Raw genomic sequence first — 19,302 nt, 5'->3', positions numbered from 1 at the left:
AGTTTTTCTGGATGCATTTTGCGAGTGGAAATTTTGAAATCGAAAACTAAACTTTGTTTTTTCCCTGAAATAATCGCAATGTTTCCACTACCTTCCGTAGACTAGGAATAAAAAATCAAAGACGGTTAAATATGAAACTATTTTAATTAACTTCACTTACAAAACCACACTAATCTAAGTATCACCAAAAATATCACTTTTCGAACTATGTACAATTGAATTGGCAATAAATTAATTAAAAATCAGTCTATACAGCATCACAGATGCTAAAATCTACTTTCAAAATAAAGTTCACTTAGATATTCTCCTCATATTCTGTCTTAAATATTGAGGAGGTGAACTCACTGGGATCGGTTTATATTCACTGCTCCTTCTCAAACTAAACCTACTGAATGGTAGAGCCTCTATATTTGTTTCGGCTATTTCCGTGGAATTAAGCATTAGTAGAGCTGAACAAGAGATCATAGCAGCTCCAAAAACGCCCAGAAGGTATTTGCACATAACTTCAGTGACTGGAAGTATCCCATAGGCTAATGTAATCAAAATTTTAACGATGGAAGGGACCTCATCAACTTGAAGCTCTAACCAACATAAGGGTACATGGAGGTTGTTGAATATGGTCGTTTTGGCATTGTACTTTGTCTGACCAACATCCAAGTTGACCTGTATTCTCAGGTTGGCTTTGATTGGCAGTCCCAGACGTTTATGAAGGGTGAAGTTCAAGTCGTGTAGAGATTTACTGGGAGCTAGACCTGTAACCTGCTCAACCAGGCTAGGATCAGCGTTGTAAAAATGAGGTTGGGATAGAGTCATAGGAATGTCATAGTAGCATGGTGCGATGCTAACTAGTCCTCTTGGTAAGCAATCTCCTTCATCTTTGCAGTAACAGGCGTTATCTGGATTGACAGAAGGTTCATACAAGAAGTTCTTTTGCACACCAAATTCAATAGCTTCATAACCATCCATGGTGACTTCTCTGACAGGAAAAGCTGGGAGTGCTCTGCAAAAACCTCTCCTATACAAGAGCATACCATGGTCCATTGTTAAGTCTCTAGGGAAGAGGGTACCATCATAAGAGCCGCCGATGAAATTGCATTTCGAATTGGAGGTGCTTGTCTCATTTCCTTCAGTATCTTCGTAACCCCATTGTTGAAGACCTGGCGAACCATTGAACTCCTGAATGTAGAATTGTCGTTTGGTATCTTCTATGTCATACAGGGGGTTTGCAGGTGTTGCCTTCTTATAGTTGTTCGTTATAGTGACAATATTCGAGCCATTTTCTAATGCCATAATCTGGAAGAGAAATATACATATTGATTATGGTACTCAGAATTCATGCGTTTAGAATGGTCGCAGAGTTTATTCTTTTCTTTCACTGACGGCCATTTATAAAAATATCTATATTATTTGTAGTTATTAGCTATAACAAAGTGAATGGTACAAATTGTGATATGTCCTGCGAATGAATAGATATTTCTTATTCGAAAGTAAATTACTTCACGTGTTATAAGTCATTGAAATTAAACGTTCATTTGTTCCTGTTACAGTTGACTCATAAATTAATATTTGTACAAAAAAAGAGGGAGAATTTAAAACCACAAACATATTTTGAAATTATGAGAATTAAGGTTCCATTAGAACCAAAAGATACATACGTATTCTACTTGCTCGTCGAAAGAACTAAGTATATGTTATGTTGTTAAAAAATAGAAATTGATTTCTTTTGAATTGTTATTCACAGATACAAAACGATACACGAGAGAGAAAATTTTCGTAGCAAGTGCAAGCTAAATGCAAAAATGCCAATCATTTTAAAAATTATTGCGAATAAAATATCGAGTTCATCCACACAATATTAACAAGTTTGATGCAGAATGACCCTTCTTCTTTGAGCAGCAATGATATAACTGCATATATCAGAGCAAATCAAACCTTTCTAGCTCGCAATATTCATTAACTTTATAAAAATTCATAATTTCCGAAAAAGTAATGAATGCTATATTTTTTCGTTATGTTTATATGCGAAATTCCATAAAAAAAATTACAAAAAGACGAATAACGACCCCTGAAAACTACTGACTTCTTTTTCTGATGGAAAAAACCCTTAAAAATGCGCTAATTGGAATTATGTTTCAATAATTTGGCCTATAGAAAAACTGTATATGACTGTTGAACTTTTTGTTTGCCCTGACTTAGACTTTAACATATTGAAAATTCAGCCAACTTGACAGGCGGCCACTTTCTCTAATAAAGTGTGCGGTATTCTTTTCCCAAATTAATTTATTCACCTCTGTCAGATGTTGACAAGCAAAGACTGCATAATCGCTTATTCCCTAGAACGAATTAAAACTATTATTCATTCGCTAAAAGCACTTCGATTTACATGGCATGTAAATAGCTTTATTTCATACAGTGTTAATGAAAAGACAAAGTTCAAGACCAACCCATACCTGCAATATTCAAATTTTAAATTTCGATTTATTGTAACTGATGGATCAATTACTGGATTTGAACAGGAAATGTTGATTCAGAAGACGATAGCAGTTAATGTTTGTTTTAATGAACAGACGCAATTGAATATTTGATAGATGATGTCTCCATAGAATAAAAAATGCATTACTCTCACAAAAAATCGTGGAATCGAGCGAGAAAAAACCGACATTGTATTAGAGAATTGATGAATTAATGAGTTTTTTTCAGGCCAAATTATCAATGCTATTTTCAAAATTAAATTTCATATAGTTCTTTTTTTGGCAATTTATAATTCGTCAGATTGAATTAAGAATCATATTCAATGAAAAGAGCTGAAGTATTCCGAACTAATTATTCAAAAACCAGAATAAAAAATATTCTGGGCAATGGAATAATAATTAAAACTAATAAATAGGTACAACTATATTGTCATGAATATAGTTCTCTCACTCACGCGTAAAAATGTAATACATTTTTAATTTAAAAAATTGTGAGAAATGTGGGCACATTCATCAGATAGCGGTTTAGGATCATAAACTCGCTACATAATTCAACAATATACAAGATATCGAGCTTGTATCTAGAGACTATTTTGGTATAAGACATGAATCAGGAAGAACATAAACAAATTTCAAGGTTAAATTCTCGACTTGAGGTTAATTTACATATTGATAGCGTCAACATCAAAATATAAAAAATGTTTTGTACATATCTCTTCTTCAGCATTTATAATTGGTGTATAAGAAACTTACCCTATCCAAAATACCGAATCTTTCGAAGTTGATCCAGGTAGGTAGAGCTGTATGTGCTAATTTCACTAGGAGATCATCGTATCCAAAGAGGTAGTCATGGACAGTTATATTCACGAAGGATTTGGAGTTTGCTGTGTTACTGACCATCGTCAATGCTAAATTGGTGAACATGGAGGATTCTCTCAACATAGCAGAAATTCCCTAGAAACAAAAATATCGTGTTAACGATGTTGGTTTCTTCCTCTTCAATACCGAGCAGTTGTAATCTATCTGCTCCAAAAATATATCGCACCTCTTTTAGATATTTTAACATACTCGATTTTTGTAGAAATCTGAGACATTTGAATAAAATAACAATTTCAAGCTCAATACAATTGGCGCATGAATGAAGAAACGAGCGCTCAAAAGCTCTGAAGTCAATACTTTTCGCTTTCTTGAAATGTAAATTTTTGTACTCGGGTTTTGTTTTTTTAATAAAAATAATGATTCCTTCAATAGATCACTACTAATCATGAAGGTCTTTTTAAATATTTGAACTAACAATAATTTCGCGGAAATATTAACTCACCATGAATAAGTGGAAAATTATTTACAGTAATTGGAGAATTAACCAACATACAAACCAAAATATGAACGACTTAATTGAATGATGTAACTGGAACTCAATATCATATTCTCAAAAAAATCCAAACAATTTGAGACTCGAATGCAACGAACTGCAAATATTTGAGAGTAGAAGCTTCTGTTTGAAATGTTGACAAGAACAGAACTGCTTAAACCGATTTGACTCAATTTCGGTGAAATTTAAAGAAAACAAAGTGTTCAATTGAATCCAGAATTATCCAAATTCGATATTAAAAGATACGGTTCAATTATCTATGCAATCGAAATGATATTTATCTATTCATTTACAGTTACTGGAAATTACGTAGTAAGTAATTTAGTATTATTTAGTATTTAGATTCAAACACACTCATGGGGACTCAAAGAACACCCCAAATGAATAACTTCCATAAATGAAAATTTTCTAAATTAGAAGTGAATTTGCCCTAAATAAAAAATATCGAAATGGTAAGTTACCGTTTGAAACAATATCACTTGATGAATATTTGAACTTCAAACCAAACAAATGATTCCAATATAATCATAATATTTTATTTCGATAATGTTCTTATAGTGATATAGGAAGTGATAACAACAAGAAAGTAGAATGATATGATGGAGATTTTTCTTCAAAATTAAAAAAGTTATGGATATAAGGTATCCAGTTACTTTAATTTTTCATGAAAAAGAACTGGAAAATGTTCCATCCGGTTTCTAAATCTATAGTACTCAGCTTCATTCTGTTTATTGCTTGAAAACCATTCACCATTTGTTCCAACAAAATATCAAAGAAAAACTTACCACTAGAGGTATATTAGGTGATATAATTCTGTCAATATTAATGTCTCCAGCGGACCTCTCAGGTATGAATTTAAGGGTTCTCACTGGTATATAGGTGACTGTGCCATTTGGATGGAATGTTGCATTGGTATTGAGAAGGATTTCCCTAAAAGAAAAATGAATATTTCAGATAAATACTTCAGATATATATTACTTTCTAATAAAGTAACGTAACAAAAATTTTAAATTTCAAAATATCAAGTCGGCTCTGAAAAGAATGTTTCCAATGATTGTCATTTTGAAGATAATCCAGTTTTCAAAATCGATTGCAGCGTTATAACTTATGAATTTCAAAAAAGATCAAATAGTTCGACTTTTTGAAAATCTAAAATGTTTTTGGATATATTGTGCAATAGAAAAATTTGAGGAAGGTTCACCTTGTCTAAATCTTCCGAAATGTGTAAAACCTAAATTGTTGAATGCACATAGAGCAAATCGTTAGAGTTAATAGAAAGTGTAAAAAAAAAAATCGAAAGTAATTGACAAAACTATCACGGCGTTCGTTTGGTAGGGTCTTTCTGGGACACCCAATATATGGGACAAGTAAGACGCGAAGCTGTGAACAGTCAAAGTTATATTCGCAATTGCTCAACAAAATGAATAATTTCATCAACCAAAATCATGCTCAAGATGATATGATGAGAGGTTATGCTTTGGCTTCAAGTCAAAATGCAGGTGACTATCAAATTTGGTTGAAGGCTCACAACAAACCTTTTGTACCGAAAAACAAAACACGAAGGTATCCTGAACGTGAATTGAAAATTACGGCAATTATTCTTTTTCCGAACGATTCTTGAATTATAATCGGAAATAATGAATCAAAATGCATCCAGAAGTGTGAGATTTCGTAGAAATTTCAAAAAATACTTACTGGAAGCAGTAGGGCCCCACTTCCTGAAGAGCTAACTTCTCCTCACCCCTTGTGAATTTTTCTTGATTCGTTACATTGAATATGTTCACATTTATGTATATTTTGTATGGCGGATCTTTCCAAAGGAAGAAAAACAGAGTTCCTGATTCCAAGGACAATAGCTGAAACAATAAGAAGAAAGGCTATCAGGAAATTGCTCAGGATATATACAACTGATTATTAAAGGCATTGCAAATCTAGAAGGAATCAATTTGACAGTTGTTGTAAGAAAAAACATAAGATAATAAAATTATGTAGGTACTGTTATGATTCTACGGATGTTCTCTCTTCATTTGAATGAAATATTTGAATAAAAATATTCCACATTAATCGATTTTCTTCTCAACACTTCATTCGAATGTTCATTAAAAAATACACGTTTTTGGAAATCAAACAATAAAATGAGATTACGTAGGTGGGTATAAAAAGGCTAATAAAATATGTTTTCTTTTTTTGCTAAACTAACATCGGTATTTACTCCATTGAGATTTTTTGGAAGTTTAATTCTACGAAGAATTCCTTGAATTATTCATGTATATTTCACGATGTGAAAATGAATTTAAATTTGAGTTCGCTACCTCTGTGATAGGTATCCGTATAAAAAAATTTAAACTCGCACATTACACGCTATTAACTTCATGATATATACATGAGTTGATTATTGATTAGCAGCTAGATTAATAGGAGAAATATGTTAATCTATAAAACATTTCATTATCAGTTCGTGGATAAAAATAAGTTTCTGTTCAAATATAACATGAATGATTTCGATGTCAAATCCTTTTTTTATACTATCCAATGAGAAATTATTCTTCGATTGTACTATTCCTTTTTCATATTTATTTGTAGTGTATTTCTGTGTTGAATTTCTCACATATAACTGGCACTATTACATTGTCTAATTGATGCTCATTTCAAAGCTAATATTTCAGGGATTGATATCACATTTTTTGGTATCAACAAGAATATATGAAGTGAAATTATTTAATAACTATTTATAACCATACGCCGAATTAAATATATTTGCATATGCAAATGCAAATCCAGCCAATTCTCACCAGTTATTTTCAATACTTAGTAAAATCTAGGGATTCTTAATTTTATTTTGATGTGCTTATTTGAAATATCGTAGAGTATCTAGTAAATTAAATTAAGTAATTAAATCAAATGGTTCTCAATTTGACAGAATCATAATTTTTCATCGATAAACCTATTGGAAAGATATGACTGATATTGTCCACTTGAGAATCATTATGTTTATCTACTACCAAGCCCGCAGTATTTTGATATGAAAAAATTCTTAGGTGTTATATGTTATATGATCGAATTTGATGAGGCTATACAAGGATAACTGGAGTGTGACTGATTTTATAAAAAAAATTGAGATATTTCGTGAAAACGCAAAATGTTGAATTAAAGAATTAGATACCGTCATTATTTCGATCATATATGACACTTTAATTGAAAATAAGCTCTCTATATTAGGAGAAGCTATTTCTCCGATACGAATTTATTATTTTATATTGTAAGGCTAAAGGACGTCAGTCGATGGCCACTAAAGAACAGTTATTATTATTTCACATTATTCAATTTTCCTTGAATATAATTTTTTCTTCAATTTTATTGTTGGACCAAATTAAATTTCAATAGCTGTGATCAATTCTTGTAGAGGTTTAGAAGGCAGACGGATGAATTTTTTCTCAATTCTACTGATTATAAGACGCGAAATTTTTCAGGAAATTTAAATTTTTATAATTATTAATCTGTTAACCTCATTTGCTTGTCCGACATCAAACAAATAAAAGTTGTGTTGGAGGATCTAATATTTCAAGAGGGAAAATCGAACAAGTCAAGCTCCGGGAAAGCTCTAAATTATTTGATCATTGCTCGAATTTTTTTTAGCATTTTTAATTTTGTGCCATGTTTGAAGTTTCATACTATATGAAATACAACTCGTGAAAAATGTATCTGTTTTATTTTACGAAACGAATGAAATTGAAATCCTGTTACAAAATGGCGAATGCGCCATGACCATCAGTAGGCTGTTGAAAGGACTCTATGAGAATTTTTTATTTCCACATGTTCAGGGGTGCAGAAGACATGATATTGTTTCACTGAAAATGTTTATAAATTCCTAAAGTAGAAACATCTGATACATCGTCTTTTTAAATGTTTTTTACATAATAGTAGCCTTTGAAATATGTTTTCTACCGCTTTTCACTAATATTGGCAACTACATATTATATATAAAAAATTAATAATCATATATTGTTTTTCATCAATAAGTTATTACTGATTCTCATTCAAATTTGTGAATGTTGTTCGAAATCAGAGATAAGGAGAAATATTTGAACATCAGTAATTAACAATCATTTATAACAACCCTATATGTGTCTCAATTATTTTAACTCACCTTATTCACCAGTAGACTGATAGGTTCGTAGATAAACATGAAATATGAAGATAATACCATTATGACTCCCATCAGAGCCAGTAGTAATATTTCTGAAAAAAAAATAGCACAATCAGATAAAAAATTCAATATGAAACACCAAAAATTGCATATGATTCAATGAGGTTGCACATAACTTTTATTTGATAACTGCACATGCTTTCCCCGTATTTATTTCTTTGGAGTGTAAAATCAACATCTAATTGACCGCTACATGTTGTATGCAAACACTCATCCATTAATCTGTACAAATTTACATGGAGAAAATGAAACATTGAGGTGGCCAATATATTTGCACATCCTTCAGTTTCTCCGATAAATTTATTTATCTTCTCAGCAGATAATCCGCGTACAGTATTCTATCGAATATTATTTAAATTTTTATGAATGTTGTTCCACGTTATAGCCAATCTAGTTGGCATTAATCCTGTAGATAAATAAAAATACTAATTTGGTGGGAATGACATCTTGTTCTTCTATAATTAGGTCGCACGATATAAATTCTAGAAGAAGAATAACTCATGAATAAATCATAAACTTGTTTGGATTTGTTTAAATGAAAATAACATGTGCAATCGCTAGATATACGTTTATTATGATTTATATAGATTCGTAAAAAAATCAGTAGGTAATACAAGAGCTACAGCAATTCTGATCTCACTCGCATAAAAAAGCAAGATATAATAGTCTTCTCCAATACAGAATATCTCGTATAATTTTTTTTGCTTCGATTCCTGAGATTCGTTATCGAAAATATTAAACCAAAATTATTCAGGAGAAAATTTAGGTTCACTTTATGGATTATTTTTCATCAGAAAATACCTCAAATTATTGAAAATAGCGGTTAACAAAATTAAAAAAAGGCGGAACATATCGAGAAATTATATATTTAACAATTTATAATTCAGAAACTATAAGTGCAATGAAAATGTTTTCAATTTTATGTTTATATGTTTTTCAGTTTTGGAGAAATTAATTTTTTCATTTTATTTTCTTGATTTTTGTTTTCTCAAAGCATGGATCGTATTCTTAAGCTATCTGGATCAATGTGGGATGGCTATTGACTTTTGTACCAAATATCATGCAGAGATCTCGTATGGTTCAATTGAAAAGCTCTTAACGGCGGTTTTTTCATTTGTTTTGTAGATTCTGTAGATTTTGTAGATAGAAAATTTCAGGAGGGGGGTCAAGATATTGTTTTTTCCTAAATTATTTCAAAAGTGTATGTTTGAGAATATTGAACTTCAAATATGAAAGTTGAAAAAAAAGTTTTCTCTTCATTGTCAGTTTGAGCATGCGCTCAACAAGTGTGTCCATTAGATATTGCGAGATTGTAATATGTTTAGTGAAATAACACCGAAATCACTGCGCGTTTTAATTTTTGTTTTTTAATTTTGTTTTTTGGAAAACCTTTACTTTTAATTGGGGTCCAACAATTTTTACTACATGGCCAACAATCACTTCGAATATCATTTCTGTACTTTCTTAATGCAAGGTATAATCTCAAAGAGAAATAATTATTTTTAGGTTTTTCCTTATACATATCATATTTCCATAACCGCTGCTTGTTGTTGGTAAGAGTTAACAGTCCTGTTTCAGAAACCTTATTTCTGTCGAATCCACACCGACGTCAATATCCGGAAAGTTTTAGAATTCAAGTTCGTCAAATTGATTAAAATTATCGTATCTTTCGTATTTTCCAGATTTCGTCTGTTTATTCATATCTCCCACATAAAATCCGGATTTGAAGAGGAAGGATAAAGAAATGTATCGAACGGATGCTGCAACGTCCGATCTCCTGCGGTAATTTGGAACCAGAACTGGCGACATACACTGGTTAACATTGAACATGACCGTGAACAGGTGAATTTCGCAGAAATTTCATATATGGATTTCTTCGACATTGTGTTCCGATTGAACTTCCTCAAAATACTTTCGTGGTTGCATTGGAGGTTTGAGTATGAAGAGTGCAATAGGAATATACTGATATTGGCTTGATTGATGTCAGATAGAATTTTCTCAATGGAAGATATGTTTCGTATAAACATTTTAAATATCAACAACTTTGCCACATTCCAAGGTTTTTACATCTTCTATGATATTTAATTGCATAGTCAATATTTTAACTAATAGTAATGCATTAGTCAATACATTTTCATGTGTTTTTCCAATATGAACAAATAAAAGGATACGAAACTTTAACTGTTTCATAGAAAATAATGTGTAAAATCACATGCAGATGAATCGGAAAGAAAAATTGATTATTATTGAAAAATAATTATTTATTAGATTTGCAATACAAAACGATAGTGTTAGACTTTGTGATGACGATTTTGTCATCAAATATGACTCTATCCGTCGGTTGATGAGATAACTTTCGAACGGAAAGCTTGAAAAACTTAAAATTTTCAGGGTATATTTGCATCTCGAATTTTGCTTCGAACTTTTGAAGTACGTTAATGAGCATAATCCGTAATTCCGTATCATGCCAAAACTACCTATTCTTTCGGAATGAAATGTTGAATATATTGAGAATATAAATTATTACTTACAAGCAACTTTTCATGATGATCGCGTCACAAAAACTAGCCAAAATTCAAAGGGAATATTAAATATATAAATTAATAAAAAAATTGAATCCGGATTCATTTTATTGCTCACAGGGTAGGTCAGTCCCAAAACAATTCATTTTACGTCAACGATTTCTGGAATAATCATATTCATTTGTTCCAATTTTGTGGTAAATTCGTTTATCCTGCCATAATTTATGAAACGAAAACGAGCAGGAATATTTCGCTTTCACACACATTCATGGTTATATTTCATTATAATATGTTGGTACTCTCTCAATCAATCAATACAAAAATCACTGAACGATATTTATGGAAATACTTATTTCATCAATTTTAAATTTTCATTGAATTATAGAAAATAATATATACCTAATACTCATTCATTCAAAAACTCGTGGAAAAATATCAATGCTTTCTGTACTATTATAAGTAACTAGTCTGGAATCGGTTTCAGTAACGAATTCTTTGTAACGTCTTGCTTGGATATACCAATTTGAATTAAGGAATGGTTTTACAGTTTGATCTGTTGAGTTTTTGGCCAGAAATTATGATGTTAAAAATCTAAAAATTCTTTGTCTCTTATTATAATGAAATGTTGAAACTTGATTAACTTGATATTTATTACCAGAATGAAAATTTAAACAAACTAAATGACAAGTGAATGAAAAAGACAGATGTATCAACGCAGTTATAGAAAGAATTTCAACAATGTCTTCGACTGGACTTTGATTTTTTTTATTTCGAGATAATTGAAAGTTTCCACTTAATCTATCACAATATAGTGTCTACGTGAATTCTTTCGTCTCCTAATGGATATTTGACTGAGAATATAATAATTCTCCATAATTCCAAAACCATTTGAGGAATTACCTAAGTTATATGATCTCCTAACAACAACCGATAAAATAGAAAACTTGTTCAAATTCATATTATATTTGAGTGATCGTTCTCCCAATAGAATATTTCATTACATGTCTGCAATTTTTTAATTTTGAGACAGAAATCTGTCCTCAAATTCCATTATGTACGTCCTATCGTCGTTTCAAATTGAAACAGAAGATTCTTTTCGAAAAATAAATGAATCCCTGTTTTTCCAATGTCGTTCGTTCCATAGACAAAGGATGTTAAATATGAGAAATAAAAAATAATTTTTATTCATAACTTCCACAATTTGCTAAATTTTTCAATTAAATTTTAAAGAATTTTTGTGTTCAATAGATGCTTCATTTTGAAAAAAAAACATTTGCAAAATTTCGTTAGAAGAACGTCTTCAGAACCATGAAAAATTCAAGCAGCATATCGAAAAATCAAACCTCATGTTTAGGAGAAAATTTAAAGTTAATAACGGCGACAAAACCATAAAAAATTCAGAATAACAAAAAAATTTGAAGAAAGAAACTGATAAGAAGAATTCGAAAGCTGTTTATCGTTTGTTCATTTATACCCAAATGGCACCCTTGCAGACCGCATTTAAACCTAACTTCACATCAGTGCTTTCCTCTTATTTCATTTCATAATTTCGAAATTGGGTCCCTACAATCAAAACATTTGGTCGAAATGTAGAAATTCAAGATTGAGGGAGACTCTCGAAGTATGGCCTTATCAATCAATTCATAGATATACAAAATAACTCACCAAGAAGAAATCATCAACGAATAGTTTACAGATTATGCTAATTCGGAGTTTTATTAATTAGTACTCAAGAAACCATTTCGAATGTAGTTAATAAAATTTTAGCTTCCAGCGACATTCAACTCTTCGATTAGATTTCGAAAGCAGCAAAATATACGTTTCGGTTAGACTAGGGCCTTGAATTTGACGTCAGCTGAAATTTACCTTATCCCCAATTTCGCCAGTTGAATTAACTGATCTTCTTTTGTGATGGGTATCAGATCCAGGTCAAATTCAGCACTCAAGATATGAATTTTCAACTGGAAGCTTGTAATTTTCTATGCGAAAACGATAATTACACATATTTGCAGTTTACTATCTAGATTAATTGTATCAGCCGCAAACATGTTTAGATATGAAGATATGATACATTTGCTATAATGCATTAGAAGACAGTGGCGGATCAACGCAAAAGATATGGAAGCACGAACTTGGGGCTCCAAAAGAAAAGGGACCCCAAAATCTATGAAATTCACTCGTCGCTTTGGTGAAGATAAATTAAAGTGCTCTCATTTAATCTAGATACCTGTAATATTTTCCAGTTCACATTGTAATGTCTATGAATGATCAATTCAAATAAAAAATCAGTTAGGCAGTGATAAAAAAATTGGATTAATATAATAAAACAAATTCTGCATATTTATATGAGTCATATTAAATTTGAAGTTTTAACCATCAATAATATTCCTTGAGATAAGAATTTGTTCATGAAATCGAAATCAATTTCCTGTGTTATATCATCATATTGAGCAAATTCGTTCTTGACCTCCAATATTTGCATGAATATATTCTCTAATCTTTCTATACTAAACAAAAAAAACATTGCAAATTTCAGCCAATTTTTTATCAATTTTCTTTTTCTTGAAGATTATCAACTCATCCATAAGTAAATGATATTATCAATTTGATAACATTGTAGTTTGTTCTGGATGTCATTAATCAATCAAATATTGGAAATTTCATGATTCTGAAAAAGATTTCTGCCAAAATTATTTCAGTAGCTCATTTTTAATTGTTTTCAAGAAATATTTTTTTTGCTGTTGAATTTTTAGTCCTTGGATTTCATAGAGTGAATTATCCATCTAGATAACATACTACAATCGGTAAATTGCAAATAATTGGGGGGTTTAGAGTACGTAATATCTTCAAAATGATCCTAAAAATATTTTTGTGGTGATAAAATGAATACTTAGCATAAAACACCATCATAATCTTGAAGGATTTATTTCTACTGGATTCACACACCCATTCTATTTATAAATACCTATCCAAATACTTATGGTATTAAATTACCTCCTTATGAGACGACTAACTGTGATTTTCCGAATACCACCAACACACATATGCAAAGGGGAGGTCACACACTCTTAAAGCTAGATAATCACTTATGCATACAAACAAGTCTATCGCAAAAAAAAATAGTTCAATATCATCCACTAAAATTCCCAGTTGCACATTCAACAATATAATTATATGTTTGGATAAATAATATTACCGGAATTTCACAAACATTTAAGACCTTGGGGTACAATTCGATCTGTTTGATTATTTACTACATTGGTACAGAAGGAAAGTGAAACAGTTCTTGATCCATGGTATTTTCATAAACGAGTTCGTTAACTCAGGAAATAATGTAACTCTGACCATTCAGAAATGATATAACTCAATTTAATCTCATCTATAGCAGCAACGGATCAATTAATATTGGTTTATAAATAGTTATAATTATTATTGATCGGTGTGGTATGCTTAGAATTCTAATTGAAAGAGTTTGTCTAAGGGATAATTTTTTTTGGGAAACAGGTCGAAAATGAATTCATTATTGTAGTATTCGCCTTATTAATATTCGATATTTTCAATATTGAAATATAATTTGTGTTGAGCTCTGTTTAACATTCTAAAAATGCTCATATCCTCTCATCAATTAACGATTTCAACATATTCTTCGATTCAGTTCACTAGAATAACCTTGATAAGATAAACTACCACTTAAATGGCACCTACTTCTCAGATATCGAAGTTTTGTGACTTGAACGAATCTCTTTCAATATTTTGACCAAGAAATGCATTATTTGAATTCTTACAAATAAGCACCTCGTTGTAGTGAAACCAACATGGAATTTCTTCATTTAGAGTAAACTCACATTATTTTTAAATAAGCATAACAACTTAAAAGGCCATGAACTTTCATTGCAGAAAATTTTCGTAGAAGTATTACTGTCTTGATAATGATCACGTTTGAATGATTTTTAGACGTGTTGGTCATGGAGATACGAAGTAGTGAAATGGTTAAGGTTCATTAATTTGAAAAATGGGAATTTTTATTAGTACTACAGATATATTTGAGCTGGTTGAAGGATTTTATGTTATCTTATATTTTTATGAGAAAAATGAGCTATAAAATTTATAGTTATTGTTTTCTACAAAATAGGAAAAAGATTTAGTCACCAAATAATCATCATAATAGTACAAATTTGATTTAATTATTCATCTTAATTAGTAACCAGAATACTGCAACTGATAGAAAAGAGTTTGAGGTGATTACTTTTCTTCATGTACAGTATTTGTTTACACCCAATTTTTCCCTATTTTTCAACAGTTATAATCGAAATAAATACAGAACAGATCTGCCTTATAAAATAGTCGATTTGAAATCATCTTGCGTCACTTATATCATTCAATTAATTTGTGTTAGTCAGTTTATCAATCATGAAATTTTCTAGACTAAGCTTGTTAAATTGATTACTGCTAGAATTCACATAATTTGTGAGGTATATAAATTAATTTTCAGATTTTAGGAATATGATCCCTTAATTAACAGATCTGCATAGATGTAAGATTTTTCATTCAACATTTGTACTTGAATCTTTTCTTTGAAATTATTGAAAGTTTTCATTAGAAGGAACATAACAATTTGAATTGACGATATAATAAGCAAGACGGCAAATAGGAAGTCGGGACTTCACAAATACGATAATGTAAAATTATTTCGTATAAAAGAACCATTTCGTTCAAATAATGAAGAAAAGTAGCTATTGTTTAATATAAACCGCACGTTGGTGACTATTTGATGTTGTAGTTAGAATAGTTAGTACAAATAAAAAGTAATTCATTGCCTTACGATGCATTGTACAATTCTTCAATGAGTAACATTCATAAAACTATTTATCCTGCGAAAATAATATTTCCGTCTTCATGTTAACCTTATACTGACTTAAAAAACTGCATTACTTATTTCAAACATGGTAAACTCATTAATCCGAAGAAGGATTCGATTCGAATTAATGAATTAATTGATGTTATCCGAATTTTTTCTCTCATTTACATAATCGAGTTTTTTATTATAAGGAAAACCTTGTCCTCTTAAGTGAAGAATATTGTTTGAACTTATGGAAAATTTCATTATACTTGAAACAATAAATAATAACAAATTCATCAAAATTCGTGGCTCTGACGAATATCTACCTAATCGATCAAGTTTTCTCATGAGGATATGCCAAATTCAGGCAATAAATTTGTTTTTAAGCCCCTAGGTATCCGAACATATTTTTGGTACGAATTCAAATGAGTGGAAAGTTTTGAAGATACTTTATTAAGCAAGGATATTTAGAAGTTTCTGTTTGGCGGTTCGAAATCGAAATAAATCGGATAAAATTACAGATAAATCAAAATTGAAATTTGTAGGGTTTGTCGCTTGGCCCACTGTCGGTATCTCCAAGTATAAGGGAACATAGAGTAGGTACTTACTTGTGTTGAATTTGTAAGGTAACTCCATATTTGTCACTAAGGGTGGTAAAAATCACTTAAAATCACTAAAATCGAGCGGTGTTCACGTTACGTACCCACGTATCCCCCCAATAAATCGGGGAAGTTGAACGTTTGAAATCTTGCCGGTCCACAATTACAGTGGTCTTGTCTCGTATGAATATGTCGAGTAAATTGAGGACAAAAATGAAGAATGAATTGGTTTTTAAAAGACGAGACGTCGGGATGCCGGTGGAATGGGTGGGGGTTTCAGCACTATGACGTATTTGCGTTTTTCAAGAATTGATACGATGCGAGCGGTAATAATTATTTGTTTTAATGAGTTGTGGACGTTATAGCTGAAGAAAGAAGTCTACTTCGATCCCTGATCTAGTTAATTCAATTTTAATTGTCGTATTTGTTATCTCTGGAATGGGTATTGGATTTCGGAGTCGTGGGTGTTCGAAATTTATATGCATTTGGAACTTGTTAGATACATTTTGATTATGCTTAGAAAAATCGAACTTTAGTGAAAAACCTCGAAATATGGTGGTGACCTTGAAATTCGGGTTTGTTGTTTGATGTAATTAAATATGCCTTGATTATGGTACTTAAGGATTGAACACGATGAATTTAATGTAATCTTTGAACCTCTTATGCCTTTTTTGTTTTAAAAACTTGTTTTCTGAAAGAAATTTATTCAACTTCCAATGATTCAAAGAGCTTGTGTGGTGTGATTTGCTGATGTTGCGTTATGACTCAAATCAGTATGTATGTATACTTTTTGCTATTCGTACTTATTCAGAATTTTTCTGAGCAGAAAACGTGGTGACGTCAAAATATTCTTTTATTCAAATAGAGAAAGCGGTATTTGTGTTTTTGAAAGAATTAAGAGATGAATTATTCATGAAATCGTATGGGGATTTCCTTTTCAGCCAAATATTCGAAAGTGATTTCGATTTTTAATTTCAGTAATAGAGGCATGGATTAACTTAGAAGATATCTACTGAATTCGTTAAATAGTTTGAATAGGTTCATCAAATTTCTCATTTTCTAATCAAACACTGATTCAACTCAAAAATTTGAGGTTTTACAAAAGAAAAATTTCTTGAAAATCTGTTTGAATTGATTATTTTCGTTGTACATTCATATCATTAAGAGGATATTATCAAATGCTGTCACAATATCTATCAAAATAAAACTGTGAAATATTTTAGTAGAAAAATTTATTTCAACGTTAATATTTTCGGTAATGTAATAGGTAATAATGAAAAAATATTCGAAAATAAACATGGGGACTTTTTATTTCTCGATATTCCACAGAAAAACTGTCAAAATGAGAATATCAATAATTATTTATATTATGCAGCAATTTTCAATTCGTATCTATTTGTTCTACGAATTTCGTATGAAGTACAAAGTTACCGTTAGGGGTAAAATTAAGCAGTTATATTAATCGTCTTACCATCACATTTTTTCCATTTCATGATTTATTATAGTTCCGGTAATAAGAGCTATTTAAATTTATTTCTTAATTTTTTTATATTCAAATTAAGTTAATGTTTTTTTGGAGCTAGAAGACTTAAAACGATAAAATTGCTTAATTATCATTCAAAACTGCTCTTATAAATTCAGAAAAAAGTATACGTTGAAAGTTTTAGAGGTGGGGTAAATTTTTTATTGAATGGTTCCAAAGGTTCATTATCCAAAATAATGAACCGAAGACTGTCCTTCATCTTTGAAACGTCTACTTTGTAAGGTTTTTTTTTGGAAATATAACGACTATTCGTAAAATTAGCTTATATCACTTATGCTTTAGTATTCATCTCTTCATTTGAAAATTTGAACCATATGAGTCGAACGAATTCAAATTATTTATGGTTTCTAACTAACGAATGATTATATGCTATTTTTGAAAATTTCAATGCGACTATTTCAGAATAGTCAAAAATAATGTTCCTGTAATGGTAATAAATGAAATCTGATTTATATTTTCCAACAAATAATTTTTTGAGTGATCTCAAGCGACATTTCAGGATTGAAATTTTTCCATTTTTCGTTCATATTATGAATAAGGCGATGAAAAAGTATGGCTATGGTTTTTTGTATTCCATGAGAACCAATGTCAATCTCAAAAATGATTTAATGGAAAGATTCATCCAACATTCCCAAATTCTTGCCGATTGAATTGTTGAATTTGATGAATAGATTAAAAAAATTATATTCGAATGACGTCTATCCAGGTTTTTCATCTGAACGTATAGTATATGAATGAACTGCTATCATACCACATTGGTACTTTCAGCTGGATTATTATATTTTGGGGCAAGGAATAAAAATTTGAAAAAACAGTCCTTGGAAAATTGATGAAATATCGTAATGAAACTCCAGATATTTATGACTAATTTGTGTTTGATATTTGTCGTTATTTCTACTGGTAAAAAGCCTTTTGAGGTACTTCTGAACATCTTTTAACATATAATATTCAATTTCTACAATTCTTACTAGATTTTGATAAAATTTGGTAGAGATATCCTATTTGAGCTGTAGACAATTCTTCATGAAGCTCTTCTGTTCTTCTTACCTAAAATTCTTAGTTATCCCATTCAATTGTTGTTACTGTTGTTATTAATTTTTGGACTGATTACTTGCCATGCTTAATACATGTATCTATATTTTATTTCCTTTTTCATTTTCTCGAAACAAGTGTTTCTACACTAATCGAGAGACAAATGTTTGTTCTTTGATATTGTTTGTGTATTGTTTATCCTGTGGATTTCTGAATAAACATAATTATTATTATTATTATCTATGTTTGACACACCCTGTAGCATTTTTGAGGGGAATAAATGAGTTATGGGTTAACTCGTTTGGCTTGTACGTTGATTTTAATGAAATTTATTCAGATTGGGTTGAGAATGATTTTATGAGAAAAAGCTCTCATACAGTGCGCGTCAAAATTATGGAAAAATTCATTTTCTCAGAAAAAAAATATTTATCAACAAAATCCTGAAGCAGGTCAATTTTTGTTTCACTTTTACCAAATTTTTATGCATTTTTGAAGGATTTTTTTCAATTTTTTGAATGGGGAAAGTGAGGCATGTGATAGTTTTTTGGCAAGGTCTTTGTATTTTCTTTACAGGCGTGCATAAATTTTCGAGAAAAAATTTTTTTTTCGAAAAATAAATTAGTTCAAAGAAGTTTTCAATATGTGCACTTTGTCAAAAAAGTACCATATGACCCATTTTCCCTATACAAAAAATCCAGAGGGTTGATAAGAATGGC

At 30.4% G+C, this 19,302-nt stretch overlaps 1 protein-coding gene across 1 annotated transcript; it reads right to left on the bottom strand.

The window, feature by feature from the left end:
• Positions 1 to 125: 125 nt before the first annotated feature.
• LOC123671143 (scavenger receptor class B member 1-like) lies at positions 126 to 16,228 on the bottom strand. Its single transcript, XM_045604838.1, has 6 exons — positions 16,021 to 16,228; positions 7,991 to 8,082; positions 5,539 to 5,699; positions 4,629 to 4,773; positions 3,225 to 3,425; positions 126 to 1,293 (listed from the first exon to the last, which is right to left on the bottom strand). Exons 1-6 carry the CDS (start codon positions 16,046 to 16,048, stop codon positions 292 to 294), a joined length of 1,629 nt encoding a protein of 542 aa, XP_045460794.1. The 5' UTR covers positions 16,049 to 16,228; the 3' UTR covers positions 126 to 291.
• Positions 16,229 to 19,302: the final 3,074 nt, after the last annotated feature.

This window comes from Harmonia axyridis, chromosome 1 (assembly GCF_914767665.1).
Source record: "Harmonia axyridis chromosome 1, icHarAxyr1.1, whole genome shotgun sequence".
NCBI classification, from domain to species: Eukaryota; Metazoa; Arthropoda; class Insecta; order Coleoptera; family Coccinellidae; genus Harmonia; species Harmonia axyridis.
This window is presented reverse-complemented; position numbering and strand designations above follow the sequence as displayed.